The sequence below is a fragment of the Pleurodeles waltl genome, chromosome 12 (assembly GCF_031143425.1).
Source record: "Pleurodeles waltl isolate 20211129_DDA chromosome 12, aPleWal1.hap1.20221129, whole genome shotgun sequence".
NCBI classification, from domain to species: Eukaryota; Metazoa; Chordata; class Amphibia; order Caudata; family Salamandridae; genus Pleurodeles; species Pleurodeles waltl.
In genome coordinates this window covers 72,042,519-72,064,905 of record NC_090451.1, presented here as the reverse complement: position 1 = coordinate 72,064,905, position 22,387 = coordinate 72,042,519, and the positions used below count along the sequence as shown (strand labels likewise).

The window sequence follows — 22,387 nt, the reverse complement described above, 5'->3', positions numbered from 1 at the left end:
GGGGGGCACATCCCTAATCCTATTGGGGGAATCCTCCATCTGCAAGATGGAGGATTTCTAAAAGTCAGTAACCTCAGCTCAGGACACCTTAGGGGCTTACCTGACTGGCCAGTGACTCCTCCTTGTTTTTCTCATTATCTCTCCTGGACTTGCCGCCAAAAGTGGGGGCTGTGTCCAGGGTGCAGGCATCTCCACTAGCTGGAGTGCCCTGGGGCATTGTAACACTAAGCCTGAGCCTTTGAGGCTCACTGCTAGGTGTTACAGTTCCTGCAGGGGGGAGGTGTGAAGCACCTCCACCCAGAGCAGGCTTTTGTTTCTGTCCTCAGAGAGCACAAAGGCCCTCACCACATGGGGTCAGAAACTCGTCTCTCAGCAGCAGGCTGGCACAGACCAGTCAGTCCTGCACTGAACAGTTGGGTAAAATACAGGGGCCATCTCTAAGATGCCCTCTGTGTCCATTTTTTTATAAATCCAACACTGGCATCAGTGTGGGTTTATTATTCTGAGAAGTTTGATACCAAACTTCCCAGTATTCAGTGTAGCCATTATGGAGCTGTGGAGTTCGTTTTTTACAGTCTCTCAGACAATATACTCTTATGGCTACCCTGCACTTACAATGTCTAAGGTTTTTGCTTAGACACTGTAGGGGCATAGTGCTCATGCACATATGCCCTCACCTGTGGTATAGTGCACCCTGCCTTAGGGCTGTAAGGCCTGCTAGAGGGGTGACTTACCTATGCCACAGGCAGTGTGAGGTTGGCATGGCACCCTGAGGGGAGTGCCATGTCGACTTAGTCATTTTCTCCCCACCAGCACACACAAGCTGGCAAGCAGTGTCTGTGCTGAGTGAGGGGTCCCTAGGGTGGCATAAGACATGCTGCAGCACTTAAAGACCTTCCCTGGCATCAGGGCCCTTGGTACCAGGGGTACCAGTTACAAGGGACTTACCTGGGTGCCAGGGTTGTGCCAATTGTGGAGACAATGGTACGTTTTAGGTGAAAGAACACTGGTGCTGGGGCCTGGTTAGCAGGGTCCCAGCACACTTCTCAGTCAAGTCAGCATCAGTATCAGGCAAAAAGTGGGGGGTAACTGCAACAGGGAGTCATTTCCTTACAATGTCTCTTTGTTTTCTGAGCCGTAATTTACCTCTTTCTAAGCTGTAATATAATCAGTTGTAGGAAGTTGGCTCTGTATATGCTATATCAAAATGAGATAGTGTGCACAGTCCAGAGGTTCCCCAGAGACTAAAGTATATAATACTAATGCTCTCTTTTGTGGTAGTGTTCGAGCAGTTAGGCTTATCAGAGGGTAGTGCAAAGCATTTGTTGTACACACACAGGCAAGAACGGAAGCACACACTCCATGACTAACTCCAGGCCAATGGTGTTTCTATAGCAAACTATATTTTGTTACTTAATTTCTAGAAAACAGGATTTAAGTTGCAGTTAAGTACATTTGCAAATAAGTATCCAACCTATGTATCAGTACCACTTTGTTTCAATTTGGCAAGTTAAACAGTTTTTGAATAAATAGCAATAATCTGTTTTAAAAGTTGACACAGTGCAATTTTCAGAAACAGTTCTAGGGGGAGGAAGAAAAGTTAGTACAGTTTGGAGGTAAGTACAAGACTTACAGTTCCAGTCCCTGGGGGTTAGGATGTCCACAGGTTGAGGTTCAAGTTAACCCCAAACACCCACTACCAGCAACACTCGGCCGGCCGGGTGCAGAGGTCAAATTTGAAGTCGATTTAACGTGGGCTCCTATGTTGATATGGGACACTTGAAATCAGGCCTGCTTGCAGGTAAGTACCCGAGTCTTCGGAGGGCAGCCCTGGGTGGTTTAGAGGAGCACAGGTCAGCACCAAACACACACCCTTAGTGGCACGGGGGTGGCCGGGTCCACAAACAGCATCTGGCTCCCAGTGCTTTCCTATATGGGGACCCCGGGGGTCACAAAGATGCTGCAGGCTAAGTCCAGGGGGTTGGTTCCAGGTAACCAAAGGCTGGACAAGGAGGAGGGCACCTGCTGGGCGCTGCGCCACCGAAGGTCAGATTTCACAAGGCCAGGGGGCTGCGGGTGTCTGGTTTACCATTTGGTGTCAGGAATCTTCGCCCGGTTCTCTCGCAGTCAGGGGGGCGGCGTCCTCTGGATTTAGGCTGCAGGCGTCATCATGTTGGACATAAGGGGTCAACCCAGGGTAGACACTCCCTCAGAATCGCCTAGGGACCAAGTGTAGTCGGTTGGGCCACCTGGACACTGGCCGTGGGCGTTGGATGCAGAGTGAACAGGACTTGCCGTTCTGGAGTCCTTTGCTGGTGTTTCTTTCTGAACAGGGCCACTGTCCACGGGAGATCTTGGTCCTCTGGTGTGCAGGAGGTCCTCTTGAGGATTTTAAGAGGTTGCTGGTCCTGCAGGATGCGTTGCCTTTTGGTTGCAGGGCTTGAGAAGCTGGAGACATGCCTGTAGGGTTGGGGCCAAATCAGTTGATGTCTTCAGTCTTCTTTTGCTGGGGGTCAGCTTAGCAGTTCTTTATTCTTGTTGAGTTTGCCAGGAATCTGACAACCTGGATTTAGGGAGGCCCTTAAATCCTGAATTTAGGGGCATTACAGGCGTCGGAGGGCAGTAGCCAATGGTTACTGTCCCTGAGGGTGACTACACCCTTCCGATGTCCACTCCCTTTGGGGAGGGGAAGACACAGACGTAACCCTATTGGTTCCTGTCCTCCAAACCAAGAAGGAGGGGGAGGGGGGTTTCACTTCAGCTCTGGACACCTTAGGAGTGGTCCTTACTGGAATGGTCACTGCTGCCAAAAGTGGGGCTTTGTTCAGGGGGCAGGAATCTCCACTAGCTGGAGTACCCTGGGACACAGTAACAGAGGAGGCCTGAGCCTTTGAGGCTCACCGACAAGTGTTAAAGGTACTGCATCGCACCTCCACCCAATGCAGGCTTTGTTTCTGACCTCAGAGAGCACATAGGCTTCCCCCCCTCCCACCCCCATGGGGTCACAAACTTGTCTCTTAGTGGCAGACTGGCACAGACTGATCACTCCTGCACTAAAGGATTGGGTAAAATACAGGGGGCATCTCTAAGATGCCCCCGGATGCATTTTTCAGTAATTCCAACACTGGCATCAGAGTGGGTTTATTGTTCTGAGAAGTTTGATAACAAACTTCCCAGACTTCAGTGAAGCCATCATGGAGCTGTGGAATTCATGATGAGTCTCCCAACCCATGTACTCCGTATGGCCACACTGCTCTTACAATGTCTAAGAATGGACTTAGACACTGTAGGGGGCATATTACTCATGCAACTATGCCCTCACCCGTGGGATAGTGCACCCTGTCTTAGGGCTGTAAGGCCTGCTAGAGGGGTGACTTACCTATGCCACAGGCAGTGGTTTGTGGGCATGGCACCCTGAGGGGCATGCCATGCCGACTTTACCTTTTTCTTCCCTCCAGCACACACAAGCTTCATTGGCAGTGTGTATGTGTGTGGGCCGGGGGTGCCAATCGTGGAACAGTGGTACAGTTTTAGGGAAAGAACAGGTCCTGGGGCCTGGTTAGCAGGATCCCAGCACGCCCTCAGTCAAGTTGGCATCAGATATCATTCAAAAAGTGGGGAGGTACTGCAAAGAAGGGGCCAGTTTCCAACCTCACTATTCTCTATTTACCTCTTGCTTACTTATGGCTTGTTCCGTGGATGCTTCATTTGTTTGCAGACATTATGAAAGTATTTAGAAAACAACTTAACCTCCCTGTGTTTCTTATTTGCACATCTTTTTTCAAGAACTACCAGATTCATTCAGGAGAGGTTAACGGTGGAATTCCCTCAGTCTCTGGATTTAACTCTGCATCTACCCCATATGGAGTTTCCAGTCACACACCACCCTTAAGCGGGGGAGACAGCATGATAGGTAGGTACACAATTACATTGGTTATACTTGTAGTCAATCCTTATGATACCTGCAGTGTACTGTAATTTGGAAGGCTCATATATCAGCTGTGAAGAAACTACTTCCTGAAATCGTTTAAAAAAAAAATTAAAAAAAAGTTGTTGGAACATTCTGGTAAAAGTGGATTTCTCATGTGCCAACAGATTGAGAATTTACTTTGGTGTATTGAAGTTTGTTCAACAGTGGTTTGGTTTTGTAGGCAGCCATTTGTATTATTGTGATTTGGACGCAGTGTTAAATTCCTTATAATTCTGACATCTCCTGCAGTTTAATAAATTCTGCAAATGTTCTCTTATCTTCCCCTCCTTTACGTTTTTCTTCATGTTGCCAGGCTTGTGTTTCCATATTTTATTGTGGCTGGTGATATGTGCTGCTACAAATATGAGGTGTTTCCTTTGGTAGTCTTGGAGCTTTAACCTGATCAGAAGAAATGTGTTAGGATGTGTGATCACCTCTTTCAGCAACCAAAATGAAGCCAGAGGAAAGCCCGTTTAGCTGTGCATCATTCTTGTCAAGTACTTTATGTTATCATTACTTATATAGCGCTTAAAAACTGCTCGGAGGCCTCGTAGCGCTTTCGCTGCAAAACGGCCAGTGTCACCATCTAAAATCATATAGAGATTAAGCTTTAAATTCGCAGGTTTTCAAGGCCTTTCTAAACAGAATCTCTTGTGATGTCGATCTGATATTAAAAGGAAGGCCATCCCATAGAATGGCCCCTTGATAGGATAGGGATCTTCCTCCCCATCTTGCTTTTTTCACTGTCAGAACTGTGGCCAGCATAGCTGAGGAGGATCTCAGTGATCTGGTCGGGCTGTAGGCAGATGCCAGGGTTTTGAGCATTTCAGGGCCCTGATTAAATATGGCTCTATGAAAGTGACATAAAGCCTTAAACTGGATTCTTTTATCTACTGGAAGCCAGTGTAGGGATGATATTGCGGCCCTTATGGAGTGATGTTTAGGGGTATTTAAAAGTAGACGTGCTGCCGCATTTTGCACCCTCTGCAGCCTCTGGATCACATATCTTGGTGCTCCCACAAACATTGCGTTGCCATAATCAAGATGAGAACCTATCAGTGCCTGGATAACCAGTCTTCTGGCAAGTGGCGGAAGTATTATCAGAACCTTCCTCAAAGTTCTAAGCAGAGCGAAGGAGGTTCCCGCTATTCTGTTGGCATGTTGTGACATTGATAGTTGAGGATCTAACCACACTCCAAGGCTTTTAATGAGACCTTTAGGGGGCGGAAGAGTGAAGAGAGCTCCACTTGATGTACTTGGATATGTACTTGGATTGGTGGTGGAGGCTTTTGGTAGCCCAAAGAACATGACTTCTGTCTTATCATTAAGTTTCAGTTTACTTCCTGACATCCAGGTCGCAACTGCATTCAGACAGGGACCAAATGCTGTCCCCATGTCTGGGTGAGCATTAGAAAAAGAGACAATCAATTGAGTGTCATCTGCGTAGGACACCAACTTTAGTCCAAATGATTCAATGATTTCTGCTAGGGGTCGCAAATAGACATTGAAAAGTAGTGGACTCAAGGCAGAACCCTGTGGAACTCCACAGTTGCTGAGGATACGTCTGGAAGTACATGATCTATCTAAGACCTGGAAGGATCTTCCATGAATAAATTATCGAATCCACTCCAGTGCATGTCCCGAGATGCCACATTCTTGTAGTCTATTTTTGAGAATAACCAGATCAACAGTGTCGAATGCCGCACTCGGGTCTAATAAAATGATGGCGGTTTCCATACCTTTGTCCATCCTCTTTTTTGCTTCTTCTATGATTGCAACCCAGGCAGTTTCCGTCCCATGCCGTGGTCTAAAACCCATCTGGGTGGGATGTAGAAGCTTATTTCCTTCCAGAAAAGTGGATAGTTGGGTGTGTATGTGCTTATCTGTTATTTTGGCCATTATAGGTAACTGGGAGATTGGTCTGTAGTTGGACAGAGTTTTAGAATTCAAATTAGTTTTTTTCAGGAGAGGCTTGACAATAGCCAATTTCCAAGAGTCAGGTACAATGCCAGAGGCTAACGAGGTATTAATAAGATTTGTGATTACCGGACTTAACACTGGGGTTCCCAAACAGAGAATCTGTGGGGGAGCAGGATCAAGTGGGGAGCCAGATTTAGTTCGGCCCAGTAATCTAGTCACTATATCTTGGCCAATCGGGATGAAACTTGTTAATGCAATTTCCTTCCTGACCTCCAGGTTGGCCAACACCTGATCTCCACTCTGGGTGTCAGGAAAAGAAACATATATGTCCTGAATTTTATTTAGAAAAAAGCTTGCGAGATCCTCCACATGTTGTTGCTTTGTATTATATACTTTAAAAGTGGATTTCAAACAACTTCCCTAGAGTAAAGTATTTTCAAGCAGCACTGCCTTCAAACTGTAAGCCTTGTGCTCTGATTTTATCTTGCATATCTCCACCATCTAGTGTTTTGTTCAGTTGACCATAAGTGGAAGTCAAAATGGATCATATAATCAGCTGTAAGCCTACAATGCCATCCTGCTTGAACATTATCCTCAGACTATTTTTCGCAATCTTATTTTGAGGAGTGTAAATGTCAGTGATAAAGATAGTTCCTGTCATCCATAACAACAATGAGACCACCTATGAGAAATCGCTGAAAGTTTATCACTTAACTTGATGTTAAAACCATTGTAGATTAACTTGAGACAACTTCAGTAGAAGAAGCTTATGTCACCAGAGCCTGAAAATTAGAGGCATTAACGCTGAGGTCCCAAACAGAGATCTAGAAGTATGTGTTCTCCAGTAGGGGATTTCCATGTGTAGTCATAAGCACTGAATAGTCCCGCCCACCTGCGGGGACCCCCAAAACAGTTCTTTAATATATCTTAAGTGGAGATTTTTCGCCTTTCTTCAGGAAGGCCTGTAAAGGCACTTAGAGACACAGCCTATATATCTAGGCTGCAATAGCCAAATTCTTCATCATGAAGAAAGGACCAATACATAATATACACACAATTTAAGATGTTCTGGAAACAGTATAAATCTCCTTCACAAACCCATTTGTTAATGACAGAAATGAGGGAGAGCGGGGCAGAGTAGCATCATAAGCTCTCATTATATGGCTAAAATATAAGCTGTTCCTTCGAGATACCAGCGACCACCTGTATCCCATCATACCCAGCTAGTGGCATTTGCTTCAGTTATTTTTCTGGCTCTAGCTGACAGGACCCTGAAGCATTGAGCTCGACCTTTGTTTTTTTTTCACAGAAATTAGTGATAACACCTTTACACAGCGTCTTTTAATCGTTCCTGCTTTTTCTGTTATTTTTTGACAGACCATTGAGGCATTTTGTCAAATAAAATGCCTTCATTGTTTGATAAGTGTCCTCGCTTTGGAAGGAAAAAGGCCAAAACAGACCCTCATGAGGTCTGTATCATCTGCCTACCTTTTTATATTCCTGACACCTGTGACATCTGCAGGAAGTTTTTCAGGCTCACGCTGTGCGACAGAGAAAATTCACCTTGTAGGGAGAGAAGAGACATCACCAGCAAACAGTCTACCAGTGGGGCTTCAGAGCGAGGGTAAGGCGAGTCTTCCACCAGGGCTCTTTCCTCAGCTTCTAGTGGACGTGGAAGATCTGAGAAGCTTGTTTCAGGCCAGAGAAGACATTGGTCCCGGTCAACATCAGGGGAATCGATGTTGACCAGATACTGTGCAGAATTGTTCTACGTCAAGGAAGCGACAACTCTTGCTGTTGAGGGATCATACACCTTTGATCCATCATTGACATACGACATCTAGAAGTGCCTTGTCATTAAAGTGCCAGTTTGCCATGAAGATGGCATGGACAGTTGACATTAAGGGCTAAACGTGGAGGTGAAAGGTCAACGTTGAGTGTGTGGAAGTCAAGGAGGGGGAATGGTAAAGAGAAGAATGTAATCTTCATTTCAGTCACCACCCTCTCTGGTTATGTTACCCTTGTCTCCATCTTCACCTCCTCCACCTGCTTCACATCCTCCAATATCTCCACCTTTACTACCAGTGATTCCTCTATCATCATCGCATCTTTATGTACTGCCTCGTCCTGTACCTAGAAGCAGTCCAGCTCCTAGGCCTCGAACACACTCCGATCGTGCCACCACTTTCGCCATGGTCATCACACACTGGGGCACTCTTCTGCTACGTCAAGACATACCCATGCTTGGCTCTGATGTTTGTTTTAAACCTGAAATTCAATGGGCAGTTCTGAACATGCCTTTTGACAAAGAACATCTGTTTGGCCAGGAGGTGGACACCACTTTTGAAAAACGAAACAAAAGAATTCAGAAACGGCAAAGGCTATAATGGGGGCCTTAAACCACAAAGGGGTAATTTTTGTTGCCAACAATCAGGGGAGATTTCAAACCCTCATCTAATGAGTCCTCCACCTCTCAAGCTAAACAAGGCACCCATTTCTATCAGAGGTTCCTTTAGAGGGTCATATAGAGTGCGAGCAATAAAGGCAGAGGTAAGGCGTTCTCTTCCAGAGGATTCGCCTCTAATAAATGCCAGTGACTACCTACACCTTTTCACAGACTCGCACGTCTCCAGTAAAGGGGGGGGGGGGTGGAGGGTGGGGGACGGGGGGAGATTTAGGCAGTTTTACCAACAATGGTCCAATATCATCACAGACCAGTGGGTTCTATCAATTCTCTTCCAGGGGATCCTCATCAATAGTCATAAACATTGAATATTCCCGCCCTCGTGCGGGGACCCCGGAGCATACATAAAATACATACGTATATAAGTATGAAAATACATACGAAAAATATATAGCATTTTTAGTAGACAATTTTCATACCAAACTCATATATACATGTGTACAACAGCAATGCAGACTATAATGATTAACAGGCAAAAATGCTTTATTTCTATGGAGTTTTTATTTTTATTTTATTTTTTATTTTTAAACACTCCTGTAAAGAAATGGCTCCCTGTTGCAGTTACCCCCCACTTTTTGCCTGATACTGATGCTGACTTGACTGAGAAGTGTGCTGGGACCCTGCTAACCAGGCCCCAGCACCAGTGTTCCTTCACCTAAAATGTACCATTGTATCCACAATTGGCACACCCTGGCATTCAGATAAGTCCCTTGTAACTGGTACTTCTAGTACCAAGGGCCCTGATGCCAAGAAAGGTCTCTAAGGGCTGCAGCATGTCTTATGCCACCCTAGAGACCCCTCACTCAGCACAGACACACTGCTTACAAGCCTGTGTGTGCTAGTGAGAACAAAATGAGTAAGTCGACATGGCACTCCCCTCAGGGTGCCATGCCAGCCTCTCACTGCCTATGCAGTATAGGTAAGACACCCCTCTAGCAGGCCTTACAGCCCTAAGGCAGGGTGCACTATACCATAGGTGAGGGTACCAGTGCATGAGCACTGTGCCCCTACAGTGTCTAAGCAAAACCTTAGACATTGTAAGTGCAGGGTAGCCATAAGAGTATATGGTCTGGGAGTCTGTTTTACACGAACTCCACAGCACCATAATGGCTACACTGAAAACTGGGAAGTTTGGTATCAAACTTCTCAGCACAATAAATGCACACTGATGCCAGTGTACATTTTATTGTAAAATACACCACAGAGGGCACCTTAGAGGTGCCCCCTGAAACTTAACCGACTGTCTGTGTAGGCTGACTAGTTCCAGCAGCCTGCCACACCAGAGACATGTTGCTGGCCCCATGGGGAGAGTGCCTTTGTCACTCTGAGGCCAGTAACAAAGCCTGCACTGGGTGGAGATGCTAACACCTCCCCCAGGCAGGAGCTGTAACACCTGGCGGTGAGCCTCAAAGGCTCACCCCTTTGTCACAGCCCAGCAGGGCACTCCAGCTTAGTGGAGTTGCCCGCCCCCTCCGGCCACGGCCCCCACTTTTGGCGGCAAGGCTGGAGGGAACAAAGAAAGCAACAAGGAGGAGTCACTGGCCAGTCAGGACAGCCCCTAAGGTGTCCTGAGCTGAGGTGACTCTGACTTTTAGAAATCCTCCATCTTGCAGATGGAGGATTCCCCCAATAGGGTTAGGATTGTGACCCCCTCCCCTTGGGAGGAGGCACAAAGAGGGTGTACCCACCCTCAGGGCTAGTAGCCATTGGCTACTAACCCCCCAGACCTAAACACGCCCTTAAATTTAGTATTTAAGGGCTACCCTGAACCCTAGAAAATTAGATTCCTGCAACTACAAGAAGAAGGACTGCCTAGCTGAAAACCCCTGCAGCGGAAGACCAGAAGACGACAACTGCCTTGGCTCCAGAAACTCACCGGCCTGTCTCCTGCCTTCCAAAGATCCTGCTCCAGCGACGCCTTCCAAAGGGACCAGCGACCTCGACATCCTCTGAGGACTGCCCCTGCTTCGAAAAGACAAGAAACTCCCGAGGACAGCGGACCTGCTCCAAGAAAAGCTGCAACTTTGTTTCCAGCAGCTTTAAAGAACCCTGCAAGCTCCCCGCAAGAAGCGTGAGACTTGCAACACTGCACCCGGCGACCCCGACTCGGCTGGTGGCGATCCAACACCTCAGGAGGGACCCCAGGACTACTCTGATACTGTGAGTACCAAAACCTGTCCCCCCTGAGCCCCCACAGCGCCGCCTGCAGAGGGAATCCCGAGGCTTCCCCTGACCGCGACTCTTTGAACCTAAAGTCCCGACGCCTGGGAGAGACCCTGCACCCGCAGCCCCCAGGACCTGAAGGACCGGACTTTCACTGGAGAAGTGACCCCCAGGAGTCCCTCTCCCTTGCCCAAGTGGAGGTTTCCCCGAGGAATCCCCCCCTTGCCTGCCTGCAGCGCTGAAGAGATCCCGAGATCTCTCATAGACTAACATTGAAAACCCGACGCTTGTTTCTACACTGCACTCGGCCGCCCCCGCGCTGCTGAGGGTGAAATCTCTGTGTGGACTTGTGTCCCCCCCGGTGCCCTACAAAACCCCCCTGGTCTGCCCTCCGAAGACGCGGGTACTTACCTGCAAGCAGACCGGAACCGGGGCACCCCCTTCTCTCCATTCTAGCCTATGCGTTTTGGGCACCACTTTGAACTCTGCACCTGACCGGCCCTGAGCTGCTGGTGTGGTGACTTTGGGGTTGCTCTGAACCCCCAACGGTGGGCTACCTTGGACCAAGAACTAAGCCCTGTAAGTGTCTTACTTACCTGGTAAAACTAACAAAAACTTACCTCCCCTAGGAACTGTGAAAATTGCACTAAGTGTCCACTTTTAAAACAGCTATTTGTCAATAACTTGAAAAGTATACATGCAATTTTGATGATTTGAAGTTCCTAAAGTACTTACCTGCAATACCTTTCGAATGAGATATTACATGTAGAATTTGAACCTGTGGTTCTTAAAATAAACTAAGAAAAGATATTTTTCTATATAAAAACCTATTGGCTGGATTTGTCTCTGAGTGTGTGTACCTCATTTATTGTCTTGTGTATGTGCAACAAATGCTTAACACTACTCCTTGGATAAGCCTACTGCTCGACCACACTACCACAAAATAGAGCATTAGTATTATCTATTTTTACCACTATTTTACCTCTAAGGGGAACCCTTGGACTCTGTGCATGCTATTCCTTACTTTGAAATAGCACATACAGAGCCAACTTCCTACATTGGTGGATCAGCGGTGGGGTACAAGACTTTGCATTTGCTGGACTACTCAGCCAATACCTGATCACACGATGTAGGAAGTTGGCTCTGTATGTGCTATTTCAAAGTAAGGAATAGCATGCACAGAGTCCAAGGGTTCCCCTTAGAGGTAAAATAGTGGTAAAAATAGATAATACTAATGCTCTATTTTGTGGTAGTGTGGTCGAGCAGTAGGCTTATCCAAGGAGTAGTGTTAAGCATTTGTTGTACATACACAAGACAATAAATGAGGTACACACACTCAGAGACAAATCCAGCCAATAGGTTTTTATATAGAAAAATATCTTTTCTTAGTTTATTTTAAGAACCACAGGTTCAAATTCTACATGTAATATCTCATTCGAAAGGTATTGCAGGTAAGTACTTTAGGAACTTCAAATCATCAAAATTGCATGTATACTTTTCAAGTTATTGACAAATAGCTGTTTTAAAAGTGGACACTTAGTGCAATTTTCACAGTTCCTGGGGGAGGTAAGTTTTTGTTAGTTTTACCAGGTAAGTACTTTAGGAACTTCAAATCATCAAAATTGCATGTATACTTTTCAAGTTATTGACAAATAGCTGTTTTAAAAGTGGACACTTAGTGCAATTTTCACAGTTCCTGGGGGAGGTAAGTTTTTGTTAGTTTTACCAGGTAAGTAGGACACTTACAGGGTTCAGTTCTTGGTCCAAGGTAGCCCACCGTTGGGGGTTCAGAGCAACCCCAAAGTCACCACACCAGCAGCTCAGGGCCGGTCAGGTGCAGAGTTCAAAGTGGTGCCCAAAACACATAGGCTAGAATGGAGAGAAGGGGGTGCCCCGGTTCCGGTCTGCTTGCAGGTAAGTACCCGCGTCTTCGGAGGGCAGACCAGGGGGGTTTTGTAGGGCACCGGGGGGGACACAAGTCCACACAGAAATTTCACCCTCAGCAGCGCGGGGGCGGCCGGGTGCAGTGTAGAAACAAGCGTCGGGTTTTCAATGTTAGTCTATGAGAGATCTCGGGATCTCTTCAGCGCTGCAGGCAGGCAAGGGGGGGATTCCTCGGGGAAACCTCCACTTGGGCAAGGGAGAGGGACTCCTGGGGGTCACTTCTCCAGTGAAAGTCCGGTCCTTCAGGTCCTGGGGGCTGCGGGTGCAGGGTCTCTCTCAGGCGTCGGGACTTTAGGTTCAAAGAGTCGCGGTCAGGGGAAGCCTCGGGATTCCCTCTGCAGGCGGCGCTGTCGGGGCTCAGGGGGGACAGGTTTTGGTACTCACAGTATCAGAGTAGTCCTGGGGTCCCTCCTGAGGTGTTGGATCGCCACCAGCCGAGTCGGGGTCGCCGGGTGCAGTGTTGCAAGTCTCACGCTTCTTGCGGGGAGCTTGCAGGGTTCTTTAAAGCTGCTGGGAACAAAGTTGCAGCTTTTCTTGGAGCAGGTCCGCTGTCCTCGGGAGTTTCTTGTCTTTTCGAAGCAGGGGCAGTCCTCAGAGGATGTCGAGGTCGCTGGTCCCTTTGGAAGGCGTCGCTGGAGCAGGATCTTTGGAAGGCAGGAGACAGGCCGGTGAGTTTCTGGAGCCAAGGCAGTTGTCGTCTTCTGGTCTTCCGCTGCAGGGGTTTTCAGCTAGGCAGTCCTTCTTCTTGTAGTTGCAGGAATCTAATTTTCTAGGGTTCAGGGTAGCCCTTAAATACTAAATTTAAGGGCGTGTTTAGGTCTGGGGGGTTAGTAGCCAATGGCTACTAGCCCTGAGGGTGGGTACACCCTCTTTGTGCCTCCTCCCAAGGGGAGGGGGTCACAATCCTAACCCTATTGGGGGAATCCTCCATCTGCAAGATGGAGGATTTCTAAAAGTTAGAGTCACCTCAGCTCAGGACACCTTAGGGGCTGTCCTGACTGGCCAGTGACTCCTCCTTGTTTTTCTCATTATTTTCTCCGGCCTTGCCGCCAAAAGTGGGGCCTGGCCGGAGGGGGCGGGCAACTCCACTAGCTGGAGTGTCCTGCTGGGTTGGCACAAAGGAGGTGAGCCTTTGAGGCTCACCGCCAGGTGTGACAATTCCTGCCTGGGAGAGGTGTTAGCATCTCCACCCAGTGCAGGCTTTGTTACTGGCCTCAGAGTGACAAAGGCACTCTCCCCATGGGGCCAGCAACATGTCTCGGTTTGTGGCAGGCTGCTAAAACTAGTCAGCCTACACAGATAGTCGGTTAAGTTTCAGGGGGCACCTCTAAGGTGCCCTCTGTGGTGTATTTTACAATAAAATGTACACTGGCATCAGTGTGCATTTATTGTGCTGAGAAGTTTGATACCAAACTTCCCAGTTTTCAGTGTAGCCATTATGGTGCTGTGGAGTTCGGGTTGGACAGACTCCCAGACCATATACTCTTATGGCTACCCTGCACTTACAATGTCTAAGGTTTTGTTTAGACACTGTAGGGGTACCATGCTCATGCACTGGTACCCTCACCTATGGTATAGTGCACCCTGCCTTAGGGCTGTAAGGCCTGCTAGAGGGGTGTCTTACCTATACTGCATAGGCAGTGAGAGGCTGGCATGGCACCCTGAGGGGAGTGCCATGTCGACTTACTCGTTTTGTCCTCACTAGCACACACAAGCTGGCAAGCAGTGTGTCTGTGCTGAGTGAGGGGTCTCCAGGGTGGCATAAGACATGCTGCAGCCCTTAGAGACCTTCCTTGGCATCAGGGCCCTTGGTACTAGAAGTACCAGTTACAAGGGACTTATCTGGATGCCAGGGTCTGCCAATTGTGGATACAAAAGTACAGGTTAGGGAAAGAACACTGGTGCTGGGGCCTGGTTAGCAGGCCTCAGCACACTTTCAATTGTAAACATAGCATCAGCAAAGGCAAAAAGTCAGGGGGCAACCATGCCAAGGAGGCATTTCCTTACACACGACAAATTCCAAAATTGTCATTAGAAATTGATTTTTGCAATTTGAAAAGTTTTCTAAATTCTTAAAAGACCTGCTAGGGCCTTGTGTTAGATCCTGTTTAGCATTTCTTTTAGAGTTTAAAAGTTTGTAAAAGTTTGAATTAGATTCTAGAACCAGTTGTAGATTCTTAAAAAGTATTCCAACTTTTAGAAGCAAAATGTCTAGCACAGATGTGAATGTGGTGGAACTCGACACCACACCTTACCTCCATCTACAGGTGAGAGAGCTAAGGTCACTCTGTAAACTAAAGAAAATAGCAATGGGCCCCAAACCTACCAAAGTACAGCTCCAGGAGCTTTTGGCAGAGTTTGAAAAGGCCAACCCCTCTGAGGATGGCAACTCAGAGGATGAAGATAGTGACTTGGAGGGAAATTCCCCCCCTCCAGTCCTACTTAGGGAGAGCAGGGCTTCTCAAGCCCTGACTCCACAAATAATAGTCAGAGATGCTGGTTCCCTCACAGGAGGGACCAACAACTCTGAAATCACTGAGGATAACTCCAGGGAAGAGGACATCCAGTTAGCCAGGATGGCCAAAAGATTGGCTTTGGAAAAGCAGCTCCTAGCCATAGAAAGGGAAAGAAAAGAGATGGGCCTAGGTCCCATCAATGGTGGCAGCAACTTAAATAGGGTCAGAGATTCTCCTGACATCCTAAAAATCCCCAAAGGGATTGTAACAAAATATGAAGATGGTGATGACATCACCAAATGGTTCACAGCTTTTGAGAGGGCTTGTGTAACCAGAAAAGTGAACAGATCTCACTGGGGTGCTCTCCTTTGGGAAATGTTCACTGGAAAGTGTAGGGATAGACTCCTCACACTCTCTGGAAAAGATGCAGAATCTTATGACCTCATGAAGGGTACCCTGATTGAGGGCTTTGGATTCTCCACTGAGGAGTATAGAATTAGGTTCAGGGGGGCTCAAAAATCCTCGAGCCAGACCTGGGTTGATTTTGTAGACTACTCAGTAAAAACACTAGATGGTTGGTTAACTGGAAATGAAGTGTGTGACTATGTTGGGCTTTATAATTTGTTTATGAAAGAACACATTTTAAGTAACTGCTTCAATGAAAAGTTGCATCAGTATCTGGTAGACCTAGGTCCAATTTCTCCCCAAGAATTGGGAAAGAAGGCAGACCACTGGGTCAAGACTAGGGTAACCAAAACTTCCACTGGGGGTGACCAAAAGAAAGGGGTTACAAAAACTCCCCAGGAGAAAGTGGGTGACACTAGAAACAAAGAAAAAGAGTCCTCTGTAGGCCCCCAAAAACCAGAACAGGTGGGTGGGCCCCAAGACACAACCCAAAACAAAGGTGGGTACCAGGGTAAGAACTGGGATGCCACTAAGGCATGGTGCCACAACTGTAAACAGTCTGGGCACCACACCAAGGACACTTCTTGTCCCAAAAACAAACCCCAGAACAAAATTCCAGGGGTAACCAGTGTAGCCATGGGAGATGACTCCTCAGATGAGGAGGTCTTCATAGCCTTCAACTGGAAACAGGGCCCAACAGGTGAGTTGGAGATTCCAGAGGGAAGTAGACACTTCCACCACCTACTGGTGAATGGAATCCCAACCACTGCCCTGAGAGACACTTGTGCCAGTCACACTATTGTGCATGACAGGCTGGTGCTCTCAAACCAGTACATCCCAGGTGAGACTGCCAGGGTAAGAGTTAGCCTAGACAGGGTCACTAAGAGGCCTGTGGCTTTAGTACCCATAGAAGTGGGTGGCACTCTTAGCTGGAGAAGGGTAATAGTCAGTACAGACCTCCCCCTTGATTGTCTCCTTGGAAATGACTACCCAGAGGTTAGTCAGAGCCCAAGAGAGGAACTGGTCCAGTGCCAGTCCTCTCCCAAGGATTCTGGAAGTCCTGCCTCTGCAGTAAATGCAAGCAGGCCCCAGAAGAAGAAGAAAAGAAAACAGAGTAGGAAGGGTGGACAACCTTTAGCCAAGGTTACAGCAAGCCAAGGAGATTCTGCTCCAGTAGGGGAGAACTCCAAAAATGGCCCTGATAAAGTCCAACCTGACCCACAAGAAGTCCTGGCTAGTCAGGCAACTGTTAAACCTGAGTGGGTGGCTCCTCAGCTAACAGAAGAAAGAGTGGAAGAAGGGTGTTTACTACAAGATGTGGTAACCCCCCACTCTAATACAGCAGACAGGCAACCTGAACCCAAAGAGGCCTGTAACTTAGCCCCTTCCCTTTTAGGTGAAGAGCTAAAGGTGTGGTTCTGGGCACTGACAGCTGTCAGTGGCCTCTGCTGGGTGTTAGCCTTTATGGCTGCACTATCCTTAGCATGGTGGTCTGACCCCATGCCAAATAGCAAGTTAGGCCCCCTGACCCTATTGGTCATGGTGGGGTTACTCCAGCTCTGGGTAACCTCTCTGGGTAAGCTAGGGGTAACCCTGGCCAAGATAAGGTTAGCAGAGGTGGATACCTCTAAGACCAAAATAGAAAGAATGGGTGGAGACATTGAAGAGGCAGACAAGAGGCAATTCAGACTAGGTCCTATCACTGTGGAAGTAGGTCAGTTCCCCAAAGGGAATGACCTGAACAGAAGGATGTAAGGCAGAGTAGGCCCTGCAACTAACCAGCCTATTTCTCCTACTCTTCCTCGCCTGACAGACTAGGAAGACTCTCCCAGCTTGGGCTGAGTCTCCTGGCCTGTGGGCTGGGGGGGGCTTGTGTAAAGAAATGGCTCCCTGTTGCAGTTACCCCCCACTTTTTGCCTGATACTGATGCTGACTTGACTGAGAAGTGTGCTGGGACCCTGCTAACCAGGCCCCAGCACCAGTGTTCCTTCACCTAAAATGTACCATTGTATCCACAATTGGCACACCCTGGCATTCAGATAAGTCCCTTGTAACTGGTACTTCTAGTACCAAGGGCCCTGATGCCAAGAAAGGTCTCTAAGGGCTGCAGCATGTCTTATGCCACCCTAGAGACCCCTCACTCAGCACAGACACACTGCTTACAAGCCTGTGTGTGCTAGTGAGAACAAAATGAGTAAGTCGACATGGCACTCCCCTCAGGGTGCCATGCCAGCCTCTCACTGCCTATGCAGTATAGGTAAGACACCCCTCTAGCAGGCCTTACAGCCCTAAGGCAGGGTGCACTATACCATAGGTGAGGGTACCAGTGCATGAGCACTGTGCCCCTACAGTGTCTAAGCAAAACCTTAGACATTGTAAGTGCAGGGTAGCCATAAGAGTATATGGTCTGGGAGTCTGTTTTACACGAACTCCACAGCACCATAATGGCTACACTGAAAACTGGGAAGTTTGGTATCAAACTTCTCAGCACAATAAATGCACACTGATGCCAGTGTACATTTTATTGTAAAATACACCACAGAGGGCACCTTAGAGGTGCCCCCTGAAACTTAACCGACTGTCTGTGTAGGCTGACTAGTTCCAGCAGCCTGCCACACCAGAGACATGTTGCTGGCCCCATGGGGAGAGTGCCTTTGTCACTCTGAGGCCAGTAACAAAGCCTGCACTGGGTGGAGATGCTAACACCTCCCCCAGGCAGGAGCTGTAACACCTGGCGGTGAGCCTCAAAGGCTCACCCCTTTGTCACAGCCCAGCAGGGCACTCCAGCTTAGTGGAGTTGCCCGCCCCCTCCGGCCACGGCCCCCACTTTTGGCGGCAAGGCTGGAGGGAACAAAGAAAGCAACAAGGAGGAGTCACTGGCCAGTCAGGACAGCCCCTAAGGTGTCCTGAGCTGAGGTGACTCTGACTTTTAGAAATCCTCCATCTTGCAGATGGAGGATTCCCCCAATAGGGTTAGGATTGTGACCCCCTCCCCTTGGGAGGAGGCACAAAGAGGGTGTACCCACCCTCAGGGCTAGTAGCCATTGGCTACTAACCCCCCAGACCTAAACACGCCCTTAAATTTAGTATTTAAGGGCTACCCTGAACCCTAGAAAATTAGATTCCTGCAACTACAAGAAGAAGGACTGCCTAGCTGAAAACCCCTGCAGCGGAAGACCAGAAGACGACAACTGCCTTGGCTCCAGAAACTCACCGGCCTGTCTCCTGCCTTCCAAAGATCCTGCTCCAGCGACGCCTTCCAAAGGGACCAGCGACCTCGACATCCTCTGAGGACTGCCCCTGCTTCGAAAAGACAAGAAACTCCCGAGGACAGCGGACCTGCTCCAAGAAAAGCTGCAACTTTGTTTCCAGCAGCTTTAAAGAACCCTGCAAGCTCCCCGCAAGAAGCGTGAGACTTGCAACACTGCACCCGGCGACCCCGACTCGGCTGGTGGCGATCCAACACCTCAGGAGGGACCCCAGGACTACTCTGATACTGTGAGTACCAAAACCTGTCCCCCCTGAGCCCCCACAGCGCCGCCTGCAGAGGGAATCCCGAGGCTTCCCCTGACCGCGACTCTTTGAACCTAAAGTCCCGACGCCTGGGAGAGACCCTGCACCCGCAGCCCCCAGGACCTGAAGGACCGGACTTTCACTGGAGAAGTGACCCCCAGGAGTCCCTCTCCCTTGCCCAAGTGGAGGTTTCCCCGAGGAATCCCCCCCTTGCCTGCCTGCAGCGCTGAAGAGATCCCGAGATCTCTCATAGACTAACATTGAAAACCCGACGCTTGTTTCTACACTGCACTCGGCCGCCCCCGCGCTGCTGAGGGTGAAATCTCTGTGTGGACTTGTGTCCCCCCCGGTGCCCTACAAAACCCCCCTGGTCTGCCCTCCGAAGACGCGGGTACTTACCTGCAAGCAGACCGGAACCGGGGCACCCCCTTCTCTCCATTCTAGCCTATGCGTTTTGGGCACCACTTTGAACTCTGCACCTGACCGGCCCTGAGCTGCTGGTGTGGTGACTTTGGGGTTGCTCTGAACCCCCAACGGTGGGCTACCTTGGACCAAGAACTAAGCCCTGTAAGTGTCTTACTTACCTGGTAAAACTAACAAAAACTTACCTCCCCTAGGAACTGTGAAAATTGCACTAAGTGTCCACTTTTAAAACAGCTATTTGTCAATAACTTGAAAAGTATACATGCAATTTTGATGATTTGAAGTTCCTAAAGTACTTACCTGCAATACCTTTCGAATGAGATATTACATGTAGAATTTGAACCTGTGGTTCTTAAAATAAACTAAGAAAAGATATTTTTCTATATAAAAACCTATTGGCTGGATTTGTCTCTGAGTGTGTGTACCTCATTTATTGTCTTGTGTATGTGCAACAAATGCTTAACACTACTCCTTGGATAAGCCTACTGCTCGACCACACTACCACAAAATAGAGCATTAGTATTATCTATTTTTACCACTATTTTACCTCTAAGGGGAACCCTTGGACTCTGTGCATGCTATTCCTTACTTTGAAATAGCACATACAGAGCCAACTTCCTACAACTCCCTTTCAAATTTACAAGAAGAAAAGACTTTCCAAAGCCCCATAGCTGGGCCTAGGGAAAGAAGCAGTAGCAACACCAGTGAAAAAAGAGAAAAAACTACATTGAAAACAATGGAGCATTATTAGCCAATAGGCTGCATGTAGGTTAACACAGCAGAATCACAAAATTTGGCACCGTGCCTTTAAGACCCTGAGCACCTCCAGTATCCCACCATGCCTCAGGGGTGAAGGAGAGGTGACAGTTGGTTCACAGTTAGGTCAGTTCTTTTTTCCGGCTTCTATTGAGAGGATCCTGGAGCATTGAGCTCTCCATTTTTCTGAGTTTTCCACAGAAAAATATTTAAAAACAAAATAATTTCTACCTTCACTCGACGTTTTACACCTTTGTCTTAGTAAAGGGATATTTTCCTGACTGGAAAATGCCTTCTCTTTTTGTGAAGTGCCCTTCCTGTGGGAAGAAGGCCCAGTGTGATCCACACTCTCTCTGTATAGTGTGTTTACCTCAGAGCCACTGCCCTGACACCTGCAGACACTGCAAGAACATGTCAAAAAGGACTATGAAGGACAGAGAGAAAATCAGGCTTCATGTTCTTCATGAGAGGCAAACGACATCGTCCTCTTCACTTCCCAGGCAGCCAGCAAGCCATTCTCAGGAGAGAGAGGCTAGATCGACGTCAGCTGGTAGGAAGGTGCCTGTCTGTTCCCCGTCGACGTCATCGCTGCCACCGTCGCATCGTCACAGATCGCCGTCAATGGCGACCCGGCCGACGTCGAAGGTACATAGCCATCATAAGGGCAGATTTCCGTCGATGGCAACCCACCGATCGACGTCGAGCCAGCACCGCCATGCTCATTCGCTGTCGAAGGCCTCCCATCCCTCGACGGCACGGAAGACGACGTCGAGATCGCCTCAACGGCGAGAGCAGAGACCTCCGTCGTCAGCGGCCCATCACTCGACCGCGAGACCCACGACGTCGAGCAGGTCGCGTTCAAGGGACCACCGATCACCGTCGAGGTGCTCGACATCGACCTGAGCAGCCCACGGTACTCCCTTCGACGTCGGTACATCTTTCGACGTCGACACAGGTGCGGCCTATCTCGCAAGGAGAAGAGCGTCGGTTACCACCGGCTGATAAGAACATCACTCTGGCAAGTCCAGTGATCTCCATAAGGAGTGGATCGTCGAAGCGGTCGAGAGCAGCATCGTCTGGGCACATCTCGCCCATAAACCTATCGCCAAGGTGGTTGGAGAGTCTTAATAAAACAGCTGCTTCTCCAGACTCTCAATACTCTCAAATGTACTCACCGTCAGCTTCTCTCCTGAGGACACCATCGCCGAGAGCGCATACAGAACCGGCTCGTTCTACGTCTCGCCAGTCTGCCACTAGACCTCTGCGCACTACAACCAGATCTAGGAGCAGGTCACGCTCCCAGAGAAGATCAAGATCGCACCGTCACAGGAGGTCTCCTTCTTGGTCCAAATGGTCGGGGTTTTCAATAAGCGGGTACTCCCCAACTCTAATGGATTCTCCACCAGCTAGAGTTTCCCCGGTGGACGACATCACAACTTTCAACGAGGTGCTTCTCAGGGGGGGCACAAAAGCTGAATATTGAGGTTCCTGAGCCTTCAACCTCCTCGCCGGTAATCTTTGAAACCTTGCAACACAGGGCGGTTTCAAAGAAATTGCTACCGCTGGTGCCTGGTCTTCTACAACCAACCATGGAGACTTTTTTAGCACCAGCAAACCTCCGTTCAGCTCCCGCTAGGATCTTAAAGAAATACAAGGCACCTGATCAAGATCCTTTGTTTCTCAGGGCTGATCCACCACCGGACTCAGTCATATTGGCCGCAGCCCGTAAGACACATTCAGTGGCGTCATCCTCTACAGTTCCACCTGACAAGGAGAGTAGACACCTGGACTCTCTGGGGAGGAAGATGTGTGGCACGGCGGCTTCAATGATGAAGGTCTCCAGCGCCTCCGCACTCCTAGGCAGATACGATTGCTCACTCTGGAACTCACTGAGCAGGTTTGCAGAAAAGCTGCCTAGAGAGGACAGACAGGATTTTCAGGAGATCCTTCAGGAGGGAAGTCGGGTGTCCAATCACATCATCAGTACGGCAGCAGATGGTGCAGACTTGGCAGCACATGGTTACGCGCATGGGGTCTGTGCGAGACGATCTTCCTGGCTAAGACTCACAGGACTAAAACAGGAAGCGCAACAGCGTATCTTGAATCTTCCGTTTAACGGAAACTCGCTATTTGGGACCCACACGGATGAGGAGATGGCGCGTATGAAGGCGGAGGTTGACTCCATGAGGGCAGTGGGCCTCAAGAGGAGGAAAGACTTCAGGCGAAGGTACAGGCCTTACGACAGGCGCCCGTTTCAACAGAGGGTTCAAACCCCTCATTGGTCTCAGAGACCACAACAGAAACATGGGCGTCCCCTCTTCCAGTCTCGTAAAGCCACAAGATACCGAGGTTCGAGCAGACCTCAGCAGTCTA

The 22,387-nt window shown here is 48.7% G+C and overlaps 1 protein-coding gene across 8 annotated transcripts in view; it reads left to right on the top strand.

The window, feature by feature from the left end:
• Positions 1 to 22,387, top strand: part of TCF3 (transcription factor 3) — an 861,587-nt gene that overhangs the window by 541,862 nt on the left and 297,338 nt on the right. For all 8 annotated transcript variants that reach the window (XM_069216217.1, XM_069216218.1, XM_069216223.1 and 5 more), the window contains exon 11: positions 3,787 to 3,917. In XM_069216217.1, coding sequence (XP_069072318.1) covers positions 3,787 to 3,917 — 131 coding nt within the window. The remainder of the gene's footprint in view (positions 1 to 3,786; positions 3,918 to 22,387) is intronic.